Source organism: Neovison vison, chromosome 3 (genome assembly GCF_020171115.1).
Source record: "Neovison vison isolate M4711 chromosome 3, ASM_NN_V1, whole genome shotgun sequence".
Taxonomy (NCBI): domain Eukaryota; kingdom Metazoa; phylum Chordata; class Mammalia; order Carnivora; family Mustelidae; genus Neogale; species Neogale vison.
Window position 1 is genome coordinate 221,898,028 of NC_058093.1, and position 23,469 is coordinate 221,921,496.

A 23,469-nucleotide genomic window follows, 5' to 3' on the forward strand; every position below is an offset into this window, starting at 1 on the left:
GGGGTTGGTGTCTCACCTCTGAGGGAACTATCTATGTCCGGTCTGGCGAGGGGGGGAGTGTACCTGAACAGATGGGCTCCTGGCTGCTCCAGTGGGGCTTGGAGGCATTCATGCAAGTCAGCGTCTTGGCGCCCTGGAGCTCATAGCCCAGGTGGCAGTGGAAGTGGGCCGCCCCACCCGGGTGCAGGTCCATCACCGTGACATCCCCGAAGTCGGGCCGGCGAGGAAAATTGCAGCTCAGCATGAAGGCTGGGAGAAATGCAAAGGCAGATGGTCATCCCTTAGGAGCCGGGACAGGAAGAACGTGACCCACATACCAGGAGCCAATTTGTGCTGAGAAAAGATAAGGCCCCTAGGGGCTCCAGAGCACTGGGTGGGGGCAGTATGTGTGTATTTTTGGAACTCTCATTGATCATAGGGTGAGGAGACCGCCAGATTGACACTTTTTCTGGGATCCAAGGTCCCCACCTTGTCTAATCAGATATCACAGGTTTGGGGTGAAAAATAAGTTCCCACACCTCATGTGAACATCTCTTCATGTGGATGCAGAGCTGCCTTCTCCTTGGGGAAAGGAGGGGCCGTAGGACTCAGGTGGGTTTTGTCCTACCAGCACAAACAATTTCGGTGTTTGTTAAAAATGAGCACAAGCTTGGACCAGAACTCGAATAAGCAGCTCTTCAGGAAATGCCAAAGGCTAGGACAGCTTGAAAATAACCATCCTGGGGTGCCTGGGTGGCTCAGTGGGTTAAGCCACTGCCTTCGGCTCAGGTCATGATCTCAGGGTCCTGAGATCGAGTCCTGAATCGGGCTCTCTGCTCAGCGGGGAGCCTGCTTCCCTTCCTCTCTCTCTCTCTGCCTGCCTTTCTGCCTACTTGTGATCTCTCTCTGTCAAATAAATAAATAAAATCTTAAAAAAAAAAAAAAGAAAATAACCATCCTGGCCCACACAGGCCTGGCCTGTGGAGGAGACCAATGTGAGTTTACATTCTTCCTCCATCCCTTAGAAACTGTGTGACCTTGAGAAAGGGACAGAGTGCCCCGAAGTTGGTTCTCCTCATCTTTCCAGGGGAGTCGGCAATTGTCCCTGCCTCACCAGTGGCAGTAAGGATTAAATAGGAAACACCGAGGAAGAGCCTCCTTAGTCCAACATCTAGCTGGGGGCAGTAGAAGGCTCTAGAGGACTGTGCTGAGCTCCTTGATTCTCCTAAGAGGATGTGAAAACCTTCCTAACTGCTCCTTTTGGCTGTATGGTCTGACCACTCCCACTGCATGAGGTATCAATGATCCCAGAACTCACTGGGAGGATTACATCCAACCCAAGGGCTCTACAAACTATTTATTTGCCCCCATTCAGTAATGAACAAGACAACAGGGGGAGTCTTGGTCTTGGAAAGTGGTGATGAGGCAGGTACCCCCACAGACACTCATTCCCCTGTTTCAGAAACATCCGAGGGCAAAGTTTCAACAGAACTGTTTTTCCTGATGTTCATTCAGTTTTTTTTTAAAAGATTTTTATTTATTTATTTGACAGAGAGAAATCACAAGTAGACAGAGAGGCAGGCAGAGATAGAGAGAGGGAGCAGGCTCCCTGCTGAGCAGAGAGCCCGATGCGGGACTCGATCCCAGGACTCTGAGATCATGACCTGAGCCGAAGGCAGTGGCTTAACCCACTGAGCCACCCAGGCGCCCCTGATGTTCATTCAGTTTGATGCCCAGTTAGAGGGTGCCCAAATATCCAGATGTGTGAGGGCAGACCCCACTCTCCACGCAGGTTTCTGGCAAGGACATAGAGGAGCTTCTGGTTCAGGGAAGTAACCTGAGGTCACGGGAAGGTCTCCAGAGGTAGAGAAAGGGGATGCGAGCGAGAGAGAGGGTGTCGGCCGGAGGGAAGGGAGAGTGGAGGGAGGGAAAGAAGAGAGGGAGAGACGGAAAGGATGAAGGGGCAAGAAAAGAGGGAGGGGGCCAAGAAGGAGGAAGGAAGGAAGGGAGAGAGAAGAGCAAGATGAACAGAAAGCAAGAGGGGAGCCTCAGAGTCAGACAAAAAGGAAAGAAAAAAACATCGCAGAAGAAAAGAGAGAGCCGGACCCCTGTGGGTTGGCCCTGGGAGTTGAGGCTTTTTACCAGAAATCCATGGACTTCCCCGAGGATCTATTTAGGAGACTCAGGAGCTGTGGATCTATCTGAATGGGAAAAAGTGGCTTGCTGGTTTCCTATTTATCTTTCACTGAACAGAGGTATTTTCTTCAATCATGTAGATAAGCAACAGACTATGACCTATTTGTAGAACGTGTGACTTCGTCACCAAAAGAAATACAGATATTTTCATATCATGGTAGATATCTTGACATATTTCTTATGATCCTCAGTACTTTGAAATTACAGTAATTACCAGAGCTGCCGGGGGAGATTATTATTTAATGTGTTAATAAAGAAGCACATGGATTATGACATTGCCGATTAAAATAATATTTTGACAACTGTAATTCAACCTGACTGGTTTCCTTCTTAGTCGTGTAAGGTTTTATTTTACGCTTTCAAAAACATGGTTCTGAGAAGGGGTCCAGAGGTTTTAACAACCTGATGGAGGGATCCCTGGCACAAAAAGTTGGAGAATCCTTGGCTCCAGAGGGAAACTGAGGCAAACATCTACCCCCCCCCCGGCCCCCGCATTAGCCTAGATGCGAGCTTACCCTGATAGTGCAGCTGGAAGGTTCCAAGGACATCGTCCTGGAAGGTCCGGAAGTAGACAGAGATGGTGTTGGTGGGACTTCGGATAACCTGTCCCTCCACCAGGAGAGTCTGGTTGGCCAGGACAGTCAAGGTGGGACCGTCTACCCCGCGGATGGAGAGCAGCTCACCGTCAGACAGGTTCACGCTCTTCACCTGCAGACAGACAGGGCCGGATGGAGAGGAACTCTGAGTTGTGCTTGAGACAGGGCCCTTGCAGGCTGTGCAGCTGCCAGAGGACCCCAGACAATGCCAACACAGCAGCCCGCAGCCAGCCCCAAGTCAAGAGGACAGACAGGCCCCCTTGGAAACATCTGGAGCCCTGGAAATATCTAGGTTCCCCTCATGAGGGACCAGACTGAAGCCAAGGTATAGGGCAAAGGTACTGCAAAAATCTGTAAGCATCCATGGATGCGTCCTGTGAGAGAGCCTTCTCCACGCCGGCAGCTGAGGTAAGTTCTCCTGGATGGAGAGGGGAGGGCAAGGGCTTGATCCGCTGGTTCCTGAAGCCCAGACTCCAGGAGGACAGAATAAGGCATTCCACCAGAATGCAAGCTCCATGAATGAAGGTGTTTTTGCCCCCGCCCCCCCATTTGTTCCTTGTCCCTAGTGCCCAGAAGAGTGCTTGGCACATAACAGGCGCTCAATAAATATTTATGTGGATTGAATTCATTCTTCCCCTTTCTGCATGAACTGGTAAGAGGGAGTGGGGGGCTCATTTCTCAGGGCCCCCTCATGTGCTGTAAAACAGCGGCTCTAACCCCATCACTTACACAAAGAACTGCATACTTGATTTCCAAGTCCACTTTCCAGGTTTGGAGGAGAAAGAGGAGAGATACTTTAGTTGTATACAAAGACACTAAACAAATGGAGTGTGGCTGGGGGGGGACCTTTAGTCAGATCCCAGTGCCCAATTTGGATTTTGATGCCTCTCCTAGTGGGGCCTGGGATCCTAGCCCCTTTGCCTCTCAACAAAGCAGGGCTGGCCTTACCGACGAACCCTTCCTCTTGCAGATCATACATCTTACTCTTTTTTTTTTTTTTTGACAAACTCCTATTCATTCCCCAAAGCTCTACTAAAATTTCCCTTCTCTGTGAGACCTTCCCTGACTACCAAAGGGCTCTCCCATGCCTCCACTGGGATGTTACAACATCCCCTATAAGCACCCACTGAACACCTTTTCAAATGGCATTCTAATGTCTTCTAAGTATGTCTGTCTCAATCATAGGGCAGTGAACTCCTTTAGGGGAGGTACTGCATTAGTTTGCACACTCCCATATCCCCCAGAGTAAATAGCCATGATTGGTACCCAGTAGGTACTCAGTGAAGGAATTATGTGCCTGGTAAAGAGCTCCATGCAGTGTTCGACACCAAGTGGAAGGAAAAGGACCATGGAGTGCCACATTCAGATGGACTGCAACTTCCCTCCAGCTCACTTTAATTCCATGAACATTTAGGAAGTACCTATTATGTGCCACACACTGTGCTAAGCTCTGGGGACTGCAAAGACCACAGCTCCTGGTGCTGAGGCGCTTAATTTTTATTCTTTCCATGAAAGTCTGAAAAACTTCCCTAAAATAAAGTTCTGGTTAGGTGACAACCAACCCAGCTAAAAAACTTTTGATGGTTCGTTATTGTTCATTAGAAAAAGGTATACATCCAGACCTCCAAACTTAGCCTGGGAGGGTCTGCCACCATGACTTGGTACCAGCTTTCTTTTCCTGTCCTCTCCTGTGAGGCAGTGAACTGGACAGTTCCCCACTCCCAGACCCCCCTCCTTGTTCCATTTTTTAAGAATTGGGGGGTCAATTGGGGAAGGTCAGGAAGTGGGATGAGGATAATTGGTAACATACACTGAGCTAGGCTCTCTGGCTGAATGGTCTGTGCATTGTCATATTTGTACCATCCTGAGTATCTGTAAAATAGTAGTATTATCATCTCTATTTTACTAATGGAGAGACCAAGGCTCAGAGAGGTAACATCCCTTGCCCAGAGTCACACAGCTTTCACTGGTAGAGCTGGGACTTAAATCCAGATGTTTGAGCACTATGCCACTCTGCTTTTCCATTCTTAGCTTACAGGCAAAAAAGTTTTGATACAAGGATATAATGTGTTTGATACAGGGTATAAGAGGACTTTCCTTCTGAGTATAATACCTCACAATTTATTAACTGTTCCCCCTCCTCCATGTATGCCTATTTCAGCTGTGCATTGAATCGGGAACTCCTATTCATTCAACAAAACCCAGCTCAAATTGCCCCGCTTAAGGCAAAGAAGGAACCAAAGCAGTTAGGATGATAACAGTAAGCCTGAGTCAGACAACCCTCCAGAGACTTCCTGCTGGAAGAGGCAGGCACTGTCCAGGCAACTTTCTACAATTACCTGGAGCTCCACACCGTAGCCAGTGTAGACCGTCACGTTGTACGTACACTCCAGGAAGCCGCTGAGGGGCAGTGGTGGATAGTCACTGGAGTCAATGTACCCTTCGGGATCAGAGAAGCTCACACTGCAGGGAGCTGGAGGAAGGACTTTCATTAGGACACGAAGGACAGTTCAGATAGATGTCATGTCTCAGATAGGCTGTAGGGTGGCTCTGGGCTTCTGGGGCACCAGCATTTTTCTTTCCCCCTCCCTCCCACTGCTGCTAATTCTCCTTTAGTCCCCAGAATCAACATGATAATCCAAACTGTGGTAGCTGACATAGGCTGACTGCTTACTTCAATTCCACTAGGCACAATCCTAACCACTGTACCGGCCCGACCCCATTCACCCTTGTAGGACCTGACATTTCATACCCATTTTAGAGATACGTAAACCGAAGCTCAGAGAGGGGTGGTGTCTGGGCCAACCTCACACAGAGAGCAGGATTCAAACCCAGAACTTATACTTTCTAAAGAGAGGCCATAATGCACTTGTCCCAAATCTACCTATGATCGACCGTTGGTGTCTGTCTTCTCTGTTTGAAAACAGAAAAGAAGATAGAAGACGGGGACACAGATGTGCATTTTATCAAGTCTGGAGAAGTAAATGCAACTGTCAAAGTCAAAGCACTCTGAGGGGCACCTGCGAGCACAGTGGTTGGGTGTTAGACTCTTGGTTTTGGCTTCAGTGGTGGTCTTGGAGTCCTGAGATCAAGACGCACCTCAGTCTTCATTGTCAGTGAGGAATCAGCTTAAGATTCTGTCTCTCTCTCTGCCCCTCCCCTCATGTGTGTTCTCTCTCAATAAATAAATAAATCTTAAAAAAAAAAAGACTGAAAAGTCAAGGGCCTTCAGCAGGTTAAAGGATTCTATTCCAAGCTGAAAAAGATTTGAATCCCACTCTTTAGCTGCGTGGCCTTGGGCAAACTGCTTGATGTCTCTGAGTCTCAGTGGTCTCATCTTTAAAATGGGGATAGTAATTCTGAGCCATGAGGTCAAGCACAAGTCAGTGCTCAACAGGTGATAAGTGATGGAGGGACATGGGTCTCCCTGGCTCCCCTCCCGCCATGGCCTGCACAGAGTGGGTGCCTCGTGGTTGCAGCAGGAGGGCTTGAGGGTCTGCGGGCTGCTTACCGGGGGCCTGCTCAGTTGTGATGACCGTGGTGGTGATGATGGTGGATGTCGTGGTCTCCTGGCTCTCCTCTGAGGCTGACCCGGTCAGTTCGTTCTCACCTTTGTCCATCAAGGTTATGGGACTGGCATCTTCGGGGGGAGCCTCAGGGGCATCATCAGGCACCACAGACTCCCCAGGGTCTGGCCTCTGGGGGAGGGTGTGGGCCACATAGTACTGGGAGGTGAAGGGGGAGATCTGCAGGGGTGCGGGCGTCGTGGGGACTGCACCTGCTTTCTGGTCCAGCCAGAGGGGCTCCTCGGAGGCAGCAGGCTCAGGGTCTCCCGGGGGGCGGGGCTTCTCAGTGGCGGAGGAAGAGAGGATGCCCAGGCCCAAGGAGGCAGGGGAGGACACTGTCCTCTGAACCGCTGCCGTGGAGGTGACTTTGGGCCGCAGCTGTTTCCTGGCCGAGTTCACCTGCTTGAGCGAAGGCAGCTTCTTCCCGGAGGGGAGGGTGCGCTTGGTGGCGGTCTCCTCTGGCAGCCGCGTGGAGAGGGCAGCCGAGGGGGCTTCCCCTTCCAGCCCTGGCTCTCGAAGATCTTCCCCCGACTGCACTGGATTCAGAGGGGCAGTAGTTACTCTCTCTTCAAGTTTCTCTTGAAGACTGCTGCTCCCCAGAGCTCTGGAGGGTAGAAGGGAAGCACCTGAAGGGCCAATGTCTGCTTCCCGGGATGCATCTGTGGAAGAGGAGGAAAGACACCTGTTAGCTTGGGGCTGAGGGTGGAGGGTAGGTCCTCCACCTCCTGAGCTGTGGGCCTAGGGTGGGCCTAACTTGCCAAGATGCCAGGACAAATATGGGAACTGCCTCCTTCCCTCTCTCCTGACCTTCTCTCCCTCTCCTTTTCTTTCTGTTTCATGCTCCCTTCCTTTCTTCCTTTTGCTGACCATACAGACTTACCATTGATCCTGCCAGGCCCCAGCTAAGCATTAGGATTACAGAAACCAAGGGCACAAGTGTCTCATGTACCAGTTGTTTATGTACTGAAAGGGGTAATAGGAAAGGAGAAATAATCATATTTGGTATGATAGATGCTTAGAAAGAGAGAAGCTCAGTATGCTAACAGGGCACAGAGAACAGTCCTCTAACTCAGTCTGTGGGGCAGGACCACCATGTACAGTTGGGCAGGTTGTTTACTACACAAGCACATCGCCCAAGGGATGAGTGGGGGTTGTAACAAGCCCACACTCCTTTCCAAGCTGTGTGCCCTGGCTCAGGGCTGTATTGTCCTGGGGTTGAGGGGGAGGCACTTTTTCTTTTCTTTCTTTCTGTTTCTTTTTTCTTTTTTTCTAAATAATTAAACTTGACCTTGTGGGAGACCCAGAAAGATTTGAAAATTCAGAATCATGAGATAGGTTCAGAACAGAGGGTTGCAGGAAGAGTGTGGAGCAAGAAGGAGAGCACAATAGAGGAATATGAGGGGAAGCAGATGGAGGGTGACTGGGGAGAAAGCCAGTGAGTCAGGGTGGTTGCTAGGCCAGGCCTTGGTGGGCACTCTATATCCTGCTAAGTGTGATTTATTTTTGCCTTGAATGTAAAATCACCTAGTAAATTTAAACAAGGGCTGGTCCTGGCAACTGTTTGGCAGACTCATGCCTGAGATCGCCTGCATTTAGTTGAGACCCACTTCTGTCAGTTGCAAGTTGGCATGTGGCTTTGACCTTCCTGAGCCTCAGTTTCCCCAGTTGTAAAGCAGGGTTATTGCACCCTGTTCCCTGGGTGCAATGGGTTGACGTGGATAAAGCATACCTGTACCTATAGGTATGTGCCTCACCCACAGTGAGTGCCTAGCACGCGCCAGCTGCTGTCACTATTGTCATTGTATCCGCACCCTTCTGTGGGAAGCCAGAGTGGTCAGAGCATCCCCAATGATGATCTTGAGATAGAGAGGAATTACATCGTGGGATAGAAGCCCTGGGACTGATAGCTGTCCTTGTCGATTTTCTGCAGACAGACACTCACTCAGCCGCAGTCTCTGGGCCCTTCGGCACTGTCATTTAAATTTATTTCTGCCGCTGTCGGGAAGGCTCATTTAGTTTCATGGAGTCGGCGGCAGTGGCTTAATCTATATAGACTGCAACAGTTTGCAACTGGCATCGACAAATGTTCCTGTTGTGTCCCATTGATCACCAGCCGGCGTGCATTCCAGGCTCCCGGTCGCGCCAGGGCAGGAACCCGTCTGGGGAAGGACAGGACACATGCATGACCTGAGGGAAGATCAAGGGCATTAAGGGGCCAACCAAGCAGGTTTCCTGGTCCAAGGGGGGAAGCATCGAGGCTTTCGAATTGGATCCGGATTCGAATCCTGCCTTCCACAGTCCCCCAGCTGCATCAGACTGGGCAAATCCACTGAGCCTCTTGTGCGTAACAGAGCCACCCCCATCTACCTCACAGAATTAGATCAGACATGGGTTTGCTCAAGAGCTGTGCTTTTTGTGAGGACTGTCACTTTTGTTAAATGATTGATGCTGACCATCTCTGTAGACTGTGCAGTGAGAAAAAAGGGAAGGGGCCAAAATAGAGGAAGGAGGGTGAGGGGTCAGGACACGTGGCTCCAGAGCACCAGCTGTGTTTCAGTGCACAAAGCTTGGATGCCCCTGGGATTAGGGGACCCAGATGGTGCTCCAACCTTGACCACTGCTCCCTAGCATAACCGTGTGGGTTTCATGTTCTCTCTCTCCATCTTCTCTGTCTGGGTCAGGTGGGCAGCCAGACTAGGTCACTCTAGTCAGGTCTTCCAGCTTGGACTGTGTTGATCTGGGGCGTGATCAGGTAACTGACAATTATTCTTCAAGCCCTTTGTTAATCTTGCTAGAGAGGGCAGAGGGAGTGGTTCGATCCTGACACTGCTTGTGAGTTTTGTGGGGTCCGGTGTCTGTATTAGCTTCTGCCAGTCCTTTTACAAATATGTCCCCTTGATTACAAGTGAGGAAGGGGGAGGAGCAATGACAAAGGACATAAGGCACATCGGCGTGCCCTTGGCCATAATAATAGTGATATTTATGACGTTTCATTTTTGATTGCTTTACTGAGTGCTGGGTATGTATCAGGCATCTGCTAAACACTTTTTTTTAAACCCATTACCTAATTTTATTGTTTCTCAAGGAAAAAATTATTCCTGTTGTACAGATGAGCAAAGTGAGGCTGTGGGACACTAAATTAACTTCTAAGGTCACACAAACCTGCAAAGCTGCGTTTCCAACCTCCATTTTCCTGCTGCCAAAGACCATGCTAGCAGCTCTGTTAAATATCATGAGGTACTGTTATCACTGACAGCCTGTCCTTCTCAGCAGGAAGCAGTGGCCCCCTCCAAAACCACCCCTCAGACCTCCATTGTTTTGCTTCCCTGCTGGGTGGGCTATAGTGTTTTTTAAATCTCCCAAATGATACCCTTCACCCTCCCTGGATTCCTCGTTAAAATACACATTTGTCAGGGCACCTGGGTGGCTCAGTGGGTTAAAGCCTCTGCCTTCGGCTCGGGTCATGATCTCAGGGTCCTGGGATCGAGCCCCGCATCGGGCTCTCTGCTCAGCGGGGAGCCTGCTTCCTCCTCTCTCTCTCTGCCTATTTCTCTGTCTACTTGTGATTTCTCTGTCAAATAAATAAAATCTTAAAAAAAATACACATTTGTCACTCTCCCCTGTCAGACCCCTGACATCTGAATCTCCAGGGGTAGATCTTGAAAGTGGGGGTCTGTTAAAGCCCCTTGGGTGACTCTTATCACCAGACTGATCAGAAAAGCTCCCTCTGGAACCTGTAATCTTGACTTTCTACTCCTTGTTGGTTTTGCCTTCAAGTTGTTGTAGGATGCAGGCTGCAGGAACCCAGGTGTAGGTCTGGGCCACAGGTGTTGACACTTTCAAGGCCTGTGACCTCCCCTGGCCACCCCAGCCTGTCTAGATCCAATGCAGCCCACAAGAGAAGGAGAGAATGCAAGAGAAAGGAGTCCATGATCAGCCTCCTCCCCACAGCCCCTGAGCCTAGCTCTGGGTTCCCCACGGTACAACGGGTGTTAACCATAGGGGCACTTCAGCCTTATAGGAAGTAGATCTGGCTGGACTGAGTCAGCTTTTCCCCACTGAAGACCTAACTGTCAAGGGGAGTTGCAGATCCATGAGGTAAATTTCCCTCCCCGCCACCATGTTGCCTCCTCCTCAGGGTTCACCCGTGGGATCTTGGTGGCTGGCTCCAAACTCAAGGCCATGTCCAAAACAGATGAGAGTCTGTTTGTGGTCTGCAGTGTTTGCCGCTGGAGGCCTCTTTCTCAGCCGGGATGCTGGCCGGGGGAGTGCTGTGCAAAACCAGATCCCAGCCGGAATGAGTCAGAGTGGGATTCCAGGGCCTTCGAGATCCAGAGACATAATCACTTGCTCGACTAGGCTGGCTTTTCCCAGGGGCTCAATGACCACCGGATTAAATGAACTCTTCTTTCTCAGAGCCAATGTTCAGTCATCCTAGTCACATATGGGTGATTCTGCCTTTATCATGTGCATTCAATGCCCCAGTGTTGCCCATCAATTAATGAGTGACATTTCTCTGCCGGTTGATACTCAGGACAAGAAAGTCAATGCTCTAGGCACTTCCGGAAGACAGACCTACACCAATAACCAAACACGGATATCCAACGGAAGAGATGGGGCTCTAATTAAATGCAGAGAGAGGCTGCTCTCCCTTCTCCAGACCGCATGCGGAAGATGACTGAGCATTTGTTCTCCCGTCGAAGCTGAGGAGGAAGCACCTTTCCCTTTTTCCCTCTCTCACTTGGGTGGGAGAGATGGGGAGAGTAGACTGGGCAGCATCCCATTAAAGTCGGAAAGGCACCATGCGCTCTGATACTGCGGATTTGAATCGGAGCCGCTCGGCGGCAGCAGAGTGACTGACGACAGCCCATCCCCACGTGGACACACAGGGATGGAGTGGGAAGCCCAGGAAGCCACAGCTGGGGAGTGCTTCTGCTGTAATGTGCAGTGAGAAGAGCAAGACGTAAAATTCTATGGTGTGTATGAAAACAACGGGACCAACCACCTAAAACAAATGACGATGCAGAGCTGGTGTTTTGGTGGGCTTTGTTTTACTGTAAGCTATATCAGACCTTTCTTTTAATTTTCGAAGTTAATTTAAAAGTTTTTTTTAAACTAACATCCACTGTTCTCTTTGTTTCAGGTGTACCACATACTGATCTAACAAGTCTATACCTTCCTCGGTGCTCGTCACGATAGGGAGTCACTATCTGTAATGTTGTTACCATATATATATTTAAGGGGGGGCAGAAGGAGAGGGAGAGAGAATCTTTTTTTTTTTAAACCTATTTGAGAAAGAGAGAGAGAAAGAGCACAAGGGGTAGGGAGGGGCAGGGAGAGAGGGAGCAGACTCCCCATTAAGCAGGAAGCCTGATGCGGGACTCAATCCCGGGACCCTGAGATCATGACCAGAGCAGAAGGCAGGTGTTTAACTGACTGAGACACCCAGGTGCCCCTAGAAAAAGGATCTTTACCAGTCTCCATGCCTAGCTCAGGGTCCAAGATCTCATGTCCCTGAGATCATGACCTGAGCTGAATTCTCAACCCAACAAACCCCCCTCAGGCGCCCCTACAACATTACTCTAAGAATGGCTCCAACAATGTGGCCCTGGCTTCCTCTAGATGGCATGGGTTTTCTTCCTTCTACTTTTTGGTGTTTTCCAAAATGTGTATAATAAAGATTTAATACTGTCTTAAGTGAAAAAAAAATTACAGAACGAGCTAGGTTTAACTGTTCCCTTTAGTACCTAGTGATGGAAAGGCCAAGAGAACACACAGACACATTTGCTATCACAAAAGTACCTCATTCATTGAGTCATGGAACCCCTCTGGGTCTTCCAGTAGGGATGACGATAATTTTTCCCTCATCAAACTGTTCATGGGAAGGACTTTTAGGAGGCGGGCCTGGCCGGCGCTTCAGTGGGTGTATTTTTTTTGGTAAAGGGGACTACAAAACTGTTGCTTCCTAGTCTAATCCTCATTAATAACGCTCTATTCAGTTGGTGGTTTCTCCTGCTTTTGCCCTCCTCAAGAAGAAATTGCCCAACAGGGACAAAGTCAATAATGAAATATTGCATCTTCAAGATTTGTGGTTACAAACTGCCCAGAAAGTGAACTTGAGGTTCAGAAAAGGGGAATGGGCTACCAGGGTCACATCGCATGTTGGTAGCAAGAAGGAGACCAGGTCATTTGAGGCTTGAAATATCACACCGGAACACATCAAGTACAGTCAGAAATAAAACTAGGATCATCTGCATTGCCCCGAAGAGCATTGGTTAGTCCTGTGCCTTTTGCGTCTTTCTTTGTCGGGGGGCAAGGGGCTATGCTGTGCACTGTAGGACATGCATAGAACAGCATCCCTGGCTTCCAGCCATTCGGTGCCAGGAGCAACATGCCTCCCCGCACCGCACTACCACCCACTGGGAAAATCACGAGTGATTTCAGACATTGCCAAATGTCCCACCAGCAGAGACAAAATCGCCTCTGATCAATGACCACTGGCACTGCCCTCAGCACCAAGAAGACCTTCCCTCCCATTCGGGAGCACATCAGCTTTGTTTTACTTGTATTACTTGCATTGACTTTTAGGTTGGAGAAGATCTTAGCCTAATTCCCATTTCATAGATTAAGGAAATTGAATTGAGTGAGGGCTGAGTTTCTTTCTCCCACTCACATTTGATCATTCATTTATACATTCATTCATTCATTCATTCATGCATTCAATAAGCACCTAGTATGTTCCAATGCTGGACTAGCCAACAGGCGCTGGCACCCAGAGGTCCACCTTGGATAATAAACTGTTGGAACATTTGGCTACAACCCATTCCTTGCAGCCAGGGAAGACCCAGTTTACTCTATCCTGCAGTATGAGGACCCTCAGGTAGACTTACAGGGCCATTCCCACCTGGTCTTGGCACAGACTTTCTGGGGCAGAAGTGGCAGAGGTGGGGGAGGTGTGCTTGGGGGCAGTGGATTTTCATCTTCTGCCTCAGGGGCAGCCCTGTACCTGTGTGTCCATGTGGACAATGCAGAGAGCAAATGGTGAGTTACACTCCAGAAAGCATATTGCCTGCTGTCATTGCATTCTCTCTATAAGCCATTCTGTCACACTGGCATTTCCCATTTTATAGATTAAAAAAAAATCAACACATGGAGAGAGGATGTGACTTGTCTCAGATCATGGAGCAAACTGGGGTAAATTTGGATACTTTCTGACATTGTTTCCTGTGCTTGTTCCTCTTTCCACACCCTCAAATATTTTTTCCCTTTAAAATAATTTTAAAAATTTAAGAATTCCTGAAAGGTATGGAATCAGAAGTGTTTAGTACTGCCCCTCCCTGTCCACTAATCCTGCCTTCTAAAGGGAATCGGTGTTGGTAGGGTTTTGTTTAATCTCCCAATAAAGCGTACTGATATAAAAATAATAAGGGTGCCTCCGGCTCAGGGCATGATCCTGGAGTCCCGGGATCGAGTCCCACATCGGGCTCCCGGCTCCATGGGGAGTCTGCTTCGCTCTCTGACCTTCTCCTCGCTCATTCTCTCTCTCACTGTCTCTCTCTCTCAAATAAATAAAATAAAATCTTTAAAAAAAATAATAAGGGTTTTTTTTTAACTTTAAAAAGTGCGTTAGCACATTGGGGTGTGGGGGTGAGGTCAGAATTGCTTGTGTTCCAGGGGAAGGAACAAGATGGCCGAGGAAGAGCAGACCTAAATTTCTTTTGGTCCCAGGAGTTCATCTAGATAGCTATCAAACCATTCTGATGATACAAACTCAACAGGAGATTGAAGAGAAGAGCAGCAATTCTAGGGACAGAAAAGCAACCACTTTCTGGAAGGTAGGACGTGCAGAGAAGTGAATCTGAGGCAACACATGGGAAGACAGACGGTGGGGAGAAGGGGCCTGCTCCTGGCAAGTGGTGGAGCTGTGGAGCATGAATTGGAACTTTTAGAAGTCTGTTCTGTGGAGGGTTTTTGCTCCAGAGGCTAAGTGGGGGTGGAGCCCTCACAGGGACAGTGTGGTCTCAGGACTCGCAGCATTGCAGAAAGACTGGGGGTTCCTGAGGGCAGCAGAGCTCCCAGGTATCAGAGTAGGAAAGCCGGTTGCGGAGATGGAACCAAGCACTGGGCTCTCAGCTTGGGGTTACCTTAAACCATGATCTGAGGCACAGTCAGGCTGCTGCTCTTTGAGCAAGGACACCACAAGTGGAAGATCTGAGGAGACTCACCTTCCTTCTCTGGGAGGAGCAGCGTGGGAATGCGTGGCAGGAATCTGGGTTTGGAGACTCTAAACGGAGCTGTGTGCCAGAGATAGAAATGCTCAGTCACGGGCTGGGTCAGCTCAGAGCACAGCCAGAGGCCAGGGAGACGGGAGTGATTGAGTGCTTTTCTCCAAGGGTACACTGAGGAGTGGGACCACTAGTTCTTGGCTCCTATGGGGCCAGAGATTGGGAGGCTGCCATTTTCATTCCCCTCCTCCAGATTTCTATTTGTTCAGGGAACAAAAGCTCCAGACAGTAAACCTGAGCAGATTACTTAGCCAGGCCCATGGCAAGGGTGATGCAATTCCACCTCAGGCAAAGACATTTGAGAATCACTACAACAGGCTCCTTTCCCAGAAAATCAGCAAGAACATCCAGCCAAGACCAAGTTCACTGATCAATGAGAAATGTAGAACTCCAGAGCTAGGGGAATACAGCACCTAGAATTCATGGCTTTTCCCCCATGGTTCTTTAGTCTTTCAAAGTTAAATTTTTTAATTTTATTTTTTCTTATTCTATTTAAAAAAAAGTTTCTTTCCTATTTTAACTTTTTAAAACTATTTTCTCTTATCAATCCCTTTTTAAGAATTATGTTTTAATTTTCATTGTTATAGTCATATTCTATCCCTTCATTGTATTAACCTTATTATTTCTATACATATAGGTTTTTATTTCTTTAAAATTTTGGGAGACAGTTTCTTCTAACAGACCAAAATACACCCCAAATCAGTCAAGTGTGTGGCTCTGTTCTATTCACTATATATATATATATATATATATATATATATATTTCTTTTTTTTTCTTCTCTCTCTCTCTTTCTCCTTTCTTCTCCCCCCAGTTTTGGATTTCTTCCAATTTGGTTAGTGTATATTTTTCTGGGGTCATTGATACCCTTTTTGTATTTTGTTCTCTCATTGATCTATTCTCATCTGGATAAAATGACAATGTGGAAAAACTCACCCCCCCCCCCAAAAAAATAAGAGGAAATACCCATGGTTAGGGACCTAATCAAAAGGACATTAGTAAGATGTCAGAACTTGAGTTCAGAATGATGTTTATCAAGGAGCTATCTGGGCTTGAAAAAAGCATGGAAGAAATGAGAGAATCCCTTTCTGGAGAAATAAAATCCCCTTCTGGAGAAATAAAAGAACTAAAATCTAAACAAATTGATATTTAGGGCGCCTGGGTGGCTCAGTGGGTTAGGCCGCTGCCTTCGGCTCAGGTCATGATCTCAGGGTCCTGGGATCGAGTCCTGCATCGGGCTCTCTGCTCAGCAGGGAGCCTGCTTCCTCCTCTCTCTCTCTCTGCCTGCTTCTCTGCCTACTTGTAATCTCTCTCTGTCAAATAAATAAATAAAATCTTTAAAAAAAAGCTATTAATGAGGTGCTATAAAAAATGGAGATTCTTACTGCTAAGATAAATGAGGCAGAAGAGAGAATTAGTGATATAGAAGACCAAATGATGGAGAATAAAGAAGCTGAAGAAAAAGAGAGATAAACAACTACTGAACCGTGAGGGGAGAATTTGAGAGATAAGTGATACCATAAAATGAAACAATATTAGGATAATTGGGATCTGAAAAGAAGAAGAAAGAGATGGAGGGACAGAAGGTCTATTGGAACAAATTATAGCAAAGAATTTCCTTAATTTGGAGAAGGAAATAATCATCAAAATCTAGGAGACACAGAGAACTCCCCTCAAAAATCAATAAAAATAGGTCAATACCCTATCATCTAATAGTAAAACTCACAAGTCTCAGTGACAAAGAGAAAATCCTGAAAGCATCTTGGGACGAGAGGTCTGTAACATACAATGGTAGAAATATTAGATTGGCAGAAGACCTATCCACAGAGACCTGGCAGGCCAGAAAGGACTGGCATGATATATTCAGACCACTAAACAAGAAAAATATGCAGCCAAGAATACTATATCCAGCCAGGTTGTCATTGAAAATAGAAGGAGAGATAAGCTTCCAGAACAAACAAAAACTAAAAGAATTTGCAAACACCAAACCAGCTCTGCTGGAAACATTGAAAGGGGTCCTCTAAGCAAAGAGAGAGATTAAAGTAACAGACCAAAAAGGAACAGAGATAATATATAGTAACAATCACTTTACAGACAACACAATGGCACTAAATTCATATCTTTCAATAGTTACCCTAAATGTAAATGGGCTAAATGCCCCAATCAAGAGACACAGGGTATCAGAATGGATAAAAAACCAAGACCCATCAATATGCTGTCTGCAAGAAACTCATTTTAGACCCAAAGACACCTCCGGATTTAAAGGTAAAAGGTGAAAAACAACTTACAATGCTAACGGACATCAAAAGAAAGCTGGGGTGGCAATCCTTATATCAGATCAATTAGATTTTAAGCCAAAGACTATAATAAGAGATGAGGAAGGACACTATATCATACTCAAAGGGTCTGTCCAACAAGAAGACCTAACAATTTTAAATATCTATGCCCCTAACATGGGAGCAGCCAACTATATAAACCAATTAATAACAAAATCAAAGAAATACATCGACAATAATACAATAACAATAGGGGACTTTAACACTCCCCTCGCTGAAATGGACAGATCATCTCTAAGCAAAAGATCAACAAGGAAATAAAGGCTTGAAATGACACATTGGACCAGATGGACATCACAGATAATTCAGAACATTCCATCCCAAGCAGCAGAATACACATTCTTCTCCAGTGCACATGCAACATTCTCCAGAATAGATGACATCCTGGGTTGCAAATCAGGTCTCAACTGGTATCAAAAGTTTGGGACCATTCCCTGCATATTGTCAGACCATGATGCTTTGAAACCAGAACTCAACCACAAGAGGAAAGTTGGAAAGAACTCAAATACATGGAGGCTGAAGAGCATTCTACTAAAGAATGAATGTGTCAACCAGGAAATTAAAGAAGAATTAAAAAAAATTCATGGAAACAAATGAAAATGAAAACACAACTGTTCAAAATCTTTTGGACACAGGAAAGGCAGTCCTGAGAGGAAAATATATAGCAATACAAGTCTTTTTCAAGAAACAAGAAAGGGTGTCAAGTATACAGCCTAACACCACACCTAATGGAGCTGGAGAAAGAACAACAAAGAAAGCCTAAACCCAGTAGGAGAAGAGAAGTAATAAAGATCAGAATAGAAATCAATGAAATAGAAACCAAAAGACCAGTAGAACAAATCATTTAAACTAGGAGCTGGTTCATTGAAAGAATGAATAAAATTGACAAACCTCAGCCAGATTTATCAAAAAGAGAAGAGAAAGGACTTAAATTAATAAAATCATGAGTGAAAGAAGAGAGATCACAACCAACACCAAGAAATACAAACAATTGGGGCACCTGGGTGGCTCAGTGGGTTAAGCTGCTGCCTTCGGCTCAGGTCATGATCTCAGGGTCCTGGGATTGAGTCCCGCATCAGGCTCTCTGCTCAGCAGGGAGCCTGCTTCCCTCTCTCTCTCTGCCTGCCTCTCAGTCTACTTGTGATTTCTGTCTGTCAAAAAAATAAATAAAATCTTTAAAAAAAAAGAAATACAAACAATTATAGGAACATATTATAAGAAACTATACACCAGCAGATTTGACAATATGGAAGAAATAGGTGCATTGGTAGAGACATATAAACTACCAAAACTGAACAGGAAGAAATAGAAAACCTGAACAGACTCATAACCAGTAAGGAGATTGAAGCTGTCATCAAAAATCTCCCAACAAACAAGAGCCCAGGGCCAGACGGCTTCCCAAGGGGAATTCTACCAAACATTTAAGGAAGAATTAATACCTATTCTCAAAAATGATCCAAAAAATAGAAATGGAAGGAAAAGTTCCAAACTCATTTTATAAGGCTAGCATCACCTTGATCCCAAAACCAGACAAAGGCCCCATCAAAAAGGAGAATTACAGACCAATATCCCTGATGAACGCAGGTGGAAAAATTCTCACCAAAATATTAGCCAATAGGATCCAACAGTACATTAAAAGGATTATTCACCACGACCAAGTGGGATTTATTCCTGGGCTGCAAGGTTGGTTCAACATCTGCAAATCAATCAATGTGGTACAATACATTAGTAAAAGAAAGAACAAGAACCATATGATACTCTCAATAGATCCTGAGAAAGCAATTGACAAAGTACAGCATCCTTTCTTGATCAAAATCCTCCACAGTATAGTGATACAGGGTAAATATCAAAATAGCATCCATTTTTTTTCAAAGAAATGGAACAAATAGTCCTAAAATTTATATGGAACCAGAAAAGACCCCAAATAGCCAGAGGAATACCGAAAAAGCAAACCGAAGATGGTGGATCACAATTCCAGATTTTAAGCTCTATTACAAAGCTATAATCATCAAGACAGTATGGTACTGGCACAAAAACAGACATATAGGTCAATGAAACAGAATAGAGAGCCTAGAAATGGACCCTCAAATCTATGGTCAACTAATCTTCAACAAAGCAGGAAAGAATGTCCAATGGAAAAAAGGACAGTCTCTTCAGCAAATGGTGTTGGGAAAATTGGACAGCCACTTGCAGAAGAATGAAAATGGACCATTTCCTTAAGCCACACACAATAATAGACTCAAAATGGATAAAAGACCTCAATATGAGACAGAATCCATCAAAATCCCTGTGGAGAACACAGGCAGCAACCTCTTCAACCTCAGCCACAGCAACTTCTTCCTAAAAACACTGCCAAAGGCAAGGGAAGCAAAAGCAAAAATGAACTATTGGGACTTCATCAAGATCAAAAGCTTTTGCACAACAAAGGAAACAGTCAACAAAACCAAAAGACAACTGACAGAGTGGGAGAAGATATTTGAAAATGACATATCAGGTAAAGGGCTAGTATCCAAAATCTATAAAGAGCTCATCAAACTCAACACCCAAAGGACAAATAACCCAATCAAGAAATGGACAGAAGACAGGAACAGACATTTCTGCAAAGAAGACATCTAAGTGGCCAACAGACACATGAAAAAGTATTCAACCTTGGTCAGCATCAGAGAAATAAAAATCAAAACCACAATGAGATACCACTTCACATCAGTCAGAATGGCTAAAATTAACAAGTCAGGAAATGACAGATGTTGGCGAGGATGTGGAGAAAGGGAACCCTTCTACATTGTGGTAGGAATGAAAGATGGTACAGCCACTCTGGAAAACAGAACGGAGATTCCTCAAAAAGTTGAAAATAGAGCTACTCTATGACCCAGCAATTGTACTACTGGGTATTTACCCCACAGATACAAATGTAATGATCCGAAGGGGCATGTGCACCTGAATGTTTATAGTAGCAATGTCCACAATAGCCAAACTATGGAAAGAGCCTAGATGTCCTTCAACAGAAGAATGGATAAAGAAGATGTGATACACACACACACACACACACACACACACGAATATTATACAGCTATCAAAAATTGAAATCTTGCCATTTGCAGTGATGTGGTTGGAGCTAGAGGACATTGTTCTAAGTGAATAAGTCAATCTGAGAAAGACAATTATCATATGATCTCTTTGATATGAGGAATTTGAGAGACAGGGCTGGGGGTCATGGGAAGAAGGGCAGGAATAAAATGAAACAAGATGGGACTGGGGAGGGAGACAAACCATAAGAGACTCTTAATCTCAGGAAACAAACTGAGGGTTGCTAGGGTTGGGAGGTGAGGGATAGTGTGGCTGGGTTATGGACATTGGGGAGGGTATGTGTTATGGTGTGTGCTGTGAATTGTATAAGACTGATGATTCACAGAACTGTACCCCTGAAGCAATTAATACATTATGTGTTAATAAAAAAAATTCTCAAAACCTTGGTAAAGTGGTCTTTGTCTTTTCTCAGGTGATAGGAAATATATTTACCAGTGTACAAATACACTCTGATCATTGCTTATCCTGGGTTATAATTTTACATACTTTTATCATTTCAGTTTCTACTGACATTGTGTAAATGGATTTTTAAAAATAAATAAAAGACCTATGTAAGACACAAATAAAAAAAAAATTGCTTGTGTTCCAGGCTCAGTATGCTGCTCATTGCCCATGAGATCCTGGAGTCACTTCCCTTCTCTGGACCTCACTGTTCTCGTCTGTAAGGTGGGATTATACCAGTCTTATCCTTTAGTGGTGTTGGAGAGTGAAATGAAATCACAGGAATAAAGCACACCTTGCAGAACAGCCTGACAGCCCTCATGAGCCCAGCTGTCACTTTCTATCTGAGCATTCTCAGAGTTATTACATTGTATATATTGCTCTGTCACTTACTAAGAAATGCATTTTGAAATATTCCAGTCACTCAAAAAGAGTTAAAGACTAAGGCAACAAATATCCATCTGTATACACCTTTTGCTTAAGAAATAGAATTCAACCAGTATGTCAAAGCCTCTGCTTCCCTTTCTACCACATGCTCCTTCTTCTTCTTCACCCCTAACTACTGTCCTGAATGTCACCTTCAGCACAATTATTTATTATGTGCATTATTATCACCTTATAATTATTTATTATTGGTGTCTATTTATTCCATGTCAATTTCTCTGAATATGTGGCATGTTTTAAAACTTTATATAAATGCAGTGATCCCTAGTGAATCCTTCACCACCCTGCTCTTTTTCCTGCTAAACACTTTGTGAGGGGCATCTGTGTTGATAACTGTAGTTTTGATCAATTCATTTTCACTGCTGTATAGTATTCCTTTGCATTATTGTTCCCCCCACCCCACCCGTCTTTCACTTAACATCCATCATGGTTATCTTTTCATGTCAACACCTACATTGTTATTTCATTTTTTAATGGCCACATTAAAATATAAACACATGTTATTATTATCTTTTTCGTAGGCTCTGTGCCCAACACGGAGCTTAAAATCATGACACCGAGATCAAGCGTTGTGCGCTCCACTGACTAAGCCAGCTAGGTGCCCCTAAACATACATGTTATTGAACTAAGCTCTTATTGATTAATATTTAGGTTGTTGCCATTCTCCCAAATAACACTGCAGTATCTTTGGTGACAGTATCCAGCTAAATCTTTAGGAGAATGTCTTAGAAGTTGTTTAAATATAAGCAATGTATATATTTAAAATTTTGATTGACACTAAAAAAGTACGTTCTGGAATAACCTGAACCTATGTACCCTGCTGCTAACTCAACCTGAGAGTGCTCTTGCTCTCCAGCTTTATCAATATTTTGCTTTCGATGACTTTCAACTCAACCATCTAAGTTAGAATGCGGGGCAGCAGGACCCATGCACAGTGTGCTTCATGGCCCCGGGGTGGTTCAAGGTGCTTTCTGGCTTTCCCTAGTTGCTACTGAAGCCCACTAAGCAAGGAGGCTGATGCGGGACTCAATCCCAGGACCCTGGGACTATGACCTGAGCTGAAGGCAGTTGTTTAACCCACTGAGCCACTCAGGTGACCCCAGGAAACCCACTTTAGGGTGCTTCATTGATCCACCTTGCAACGGCTAGAGTTTAGGTAACAGATTAGGCCAGCGATCGGTGACCAATGAGGGCTAGGAAGAGTGTGTGGTTGCAAAGCTTTCAGAGCAAAAGAGGCTCATCTAAACTGCTACAGATTTCTAGGTCAATGGGCTGTGTGGTCACGTCCCAAAGCAGAGGGACAGCTACAGTCCTGACATCCATTGGGATGGTACAGAGTGTTCATGACACAAAGTCCTGTTGGAAAGAGCAAAAATCTGGAGATGATGCACGTGTCCATCTCCGGGCGGTGGGTTACATGATTGTAGAAATCCATAATCAAATCCACGCAGGGTTCAAAGGAATGAGATGAAGTCACTGGAGAGTAACACAGAGAATAACCTGGCAAGAATGTTCAAAATTATAAGTACATCTCTCCTTTGACTCAACAAATTCACTTCGGGGAATTTATCCCGCAGAGAGATGTCTGCCCACGAGCAAAATGACATCCGTGCGAGGCCCAGCAACGCCAGGCTGTTTGTGGTAGCAAAAGACACTGAGGCAAATCAAATACCTCCACGAAGGTTAATTATGGGTCATCGATTATGGAACATCCGGACAGAGTGCAGTGTCATGGCAAGAGGAGAACGGGAAAGCTCCCTGTGGCCCAAAGAGGAGAGGTAGCCAGTTTCTGTTCTGTTAAAAAGGAATGTGGGTGGAGTTTGCTACCTTTTGTGTAAAAACAGGGAGAGAAAGAAGGTGTTTATGTCTGCCTTTGCTACTGTGTGCATAAAGAAACTTGGAAAGGAGGCCCAAGGGACAAATTATGCTGGTGATAGGGGAGATGGGACATTGGAAATGGTATGGGGCATACGGGCAAGAAGGAAAATTTTCCTTCTATACCTTTTCACAGATACATATCTGTGTATATATGTGTGTGTGTGCATGTGTGTCTACAGAAATAAAACATTACCTGTTCAAAAACCACGTAGCTGAAAAAATAACAAAAAAGAATGGCAGAGATGTGTGCCGACACAATTCAGCATCAAGTGAAAAAGGAATCAAGGGAGAATAGTGGATATAATAGGTCTCGTGTGAGTGGGAGGGATACATTTGAACAAGGGGATGAGACTGCCTCTGCAGAGCAGGACGGGGGCTTGGGGCTGAAGAGGGAATCACATTTTATTGTGCATCATTTTATATAGTTTGATGAATTTGCAAAGTGCATGCTATTTTTGTAGCAGGAATAATTAGTAATAATAGTTAATAATGATGATGAACTCCTGAGTTTTGTCACCCCAGGCTCAGAGGAGGCAGAGAACAAGCCCCAGCCTTTCTCAGGGTTTCTAATGGCTCTTGTACTTCCACAGAGGTGGGGAAGCTGGCCTCGAAGGAGCAGGGAGTCCCCAAGGGACAATAAGCAGTCTTTGGCTCCCCCTCCCC

General features: G+C 45.7%; 1 protein-coding gene across 1 annotated transcript in view; it reads right to left on the minus strand.

The window, feature by feature from the left end:
* Positions 1-23,469, minus strand: part of SEZ6L (seizure related 6 homolog like) — a 182,232-nt gene that overhangs the window by 63,095 nt on the left and 95,668 nt on the right. The window contains exons 2-5 of the mRNA XM_044244414.1: positions 6,283-6,996; positions 5,111-5,244; positions 2,691-2,883; positions 64-249 (exon numbers count right to left, since the gene is read on the minus strand). Coding sequence (XP_044100349.1) covers positions 64-249; positions 2,691-2,883; positions 5,111-5,244; positions 6,283-6,996 — 1,227 coding nt within the window. The remainder of the gene's footprint in view (positions 1-63; positions 250-2,690; positions 2,884-5,110; positions 5,245-6,282; positions 6,997-23,469) is intronic.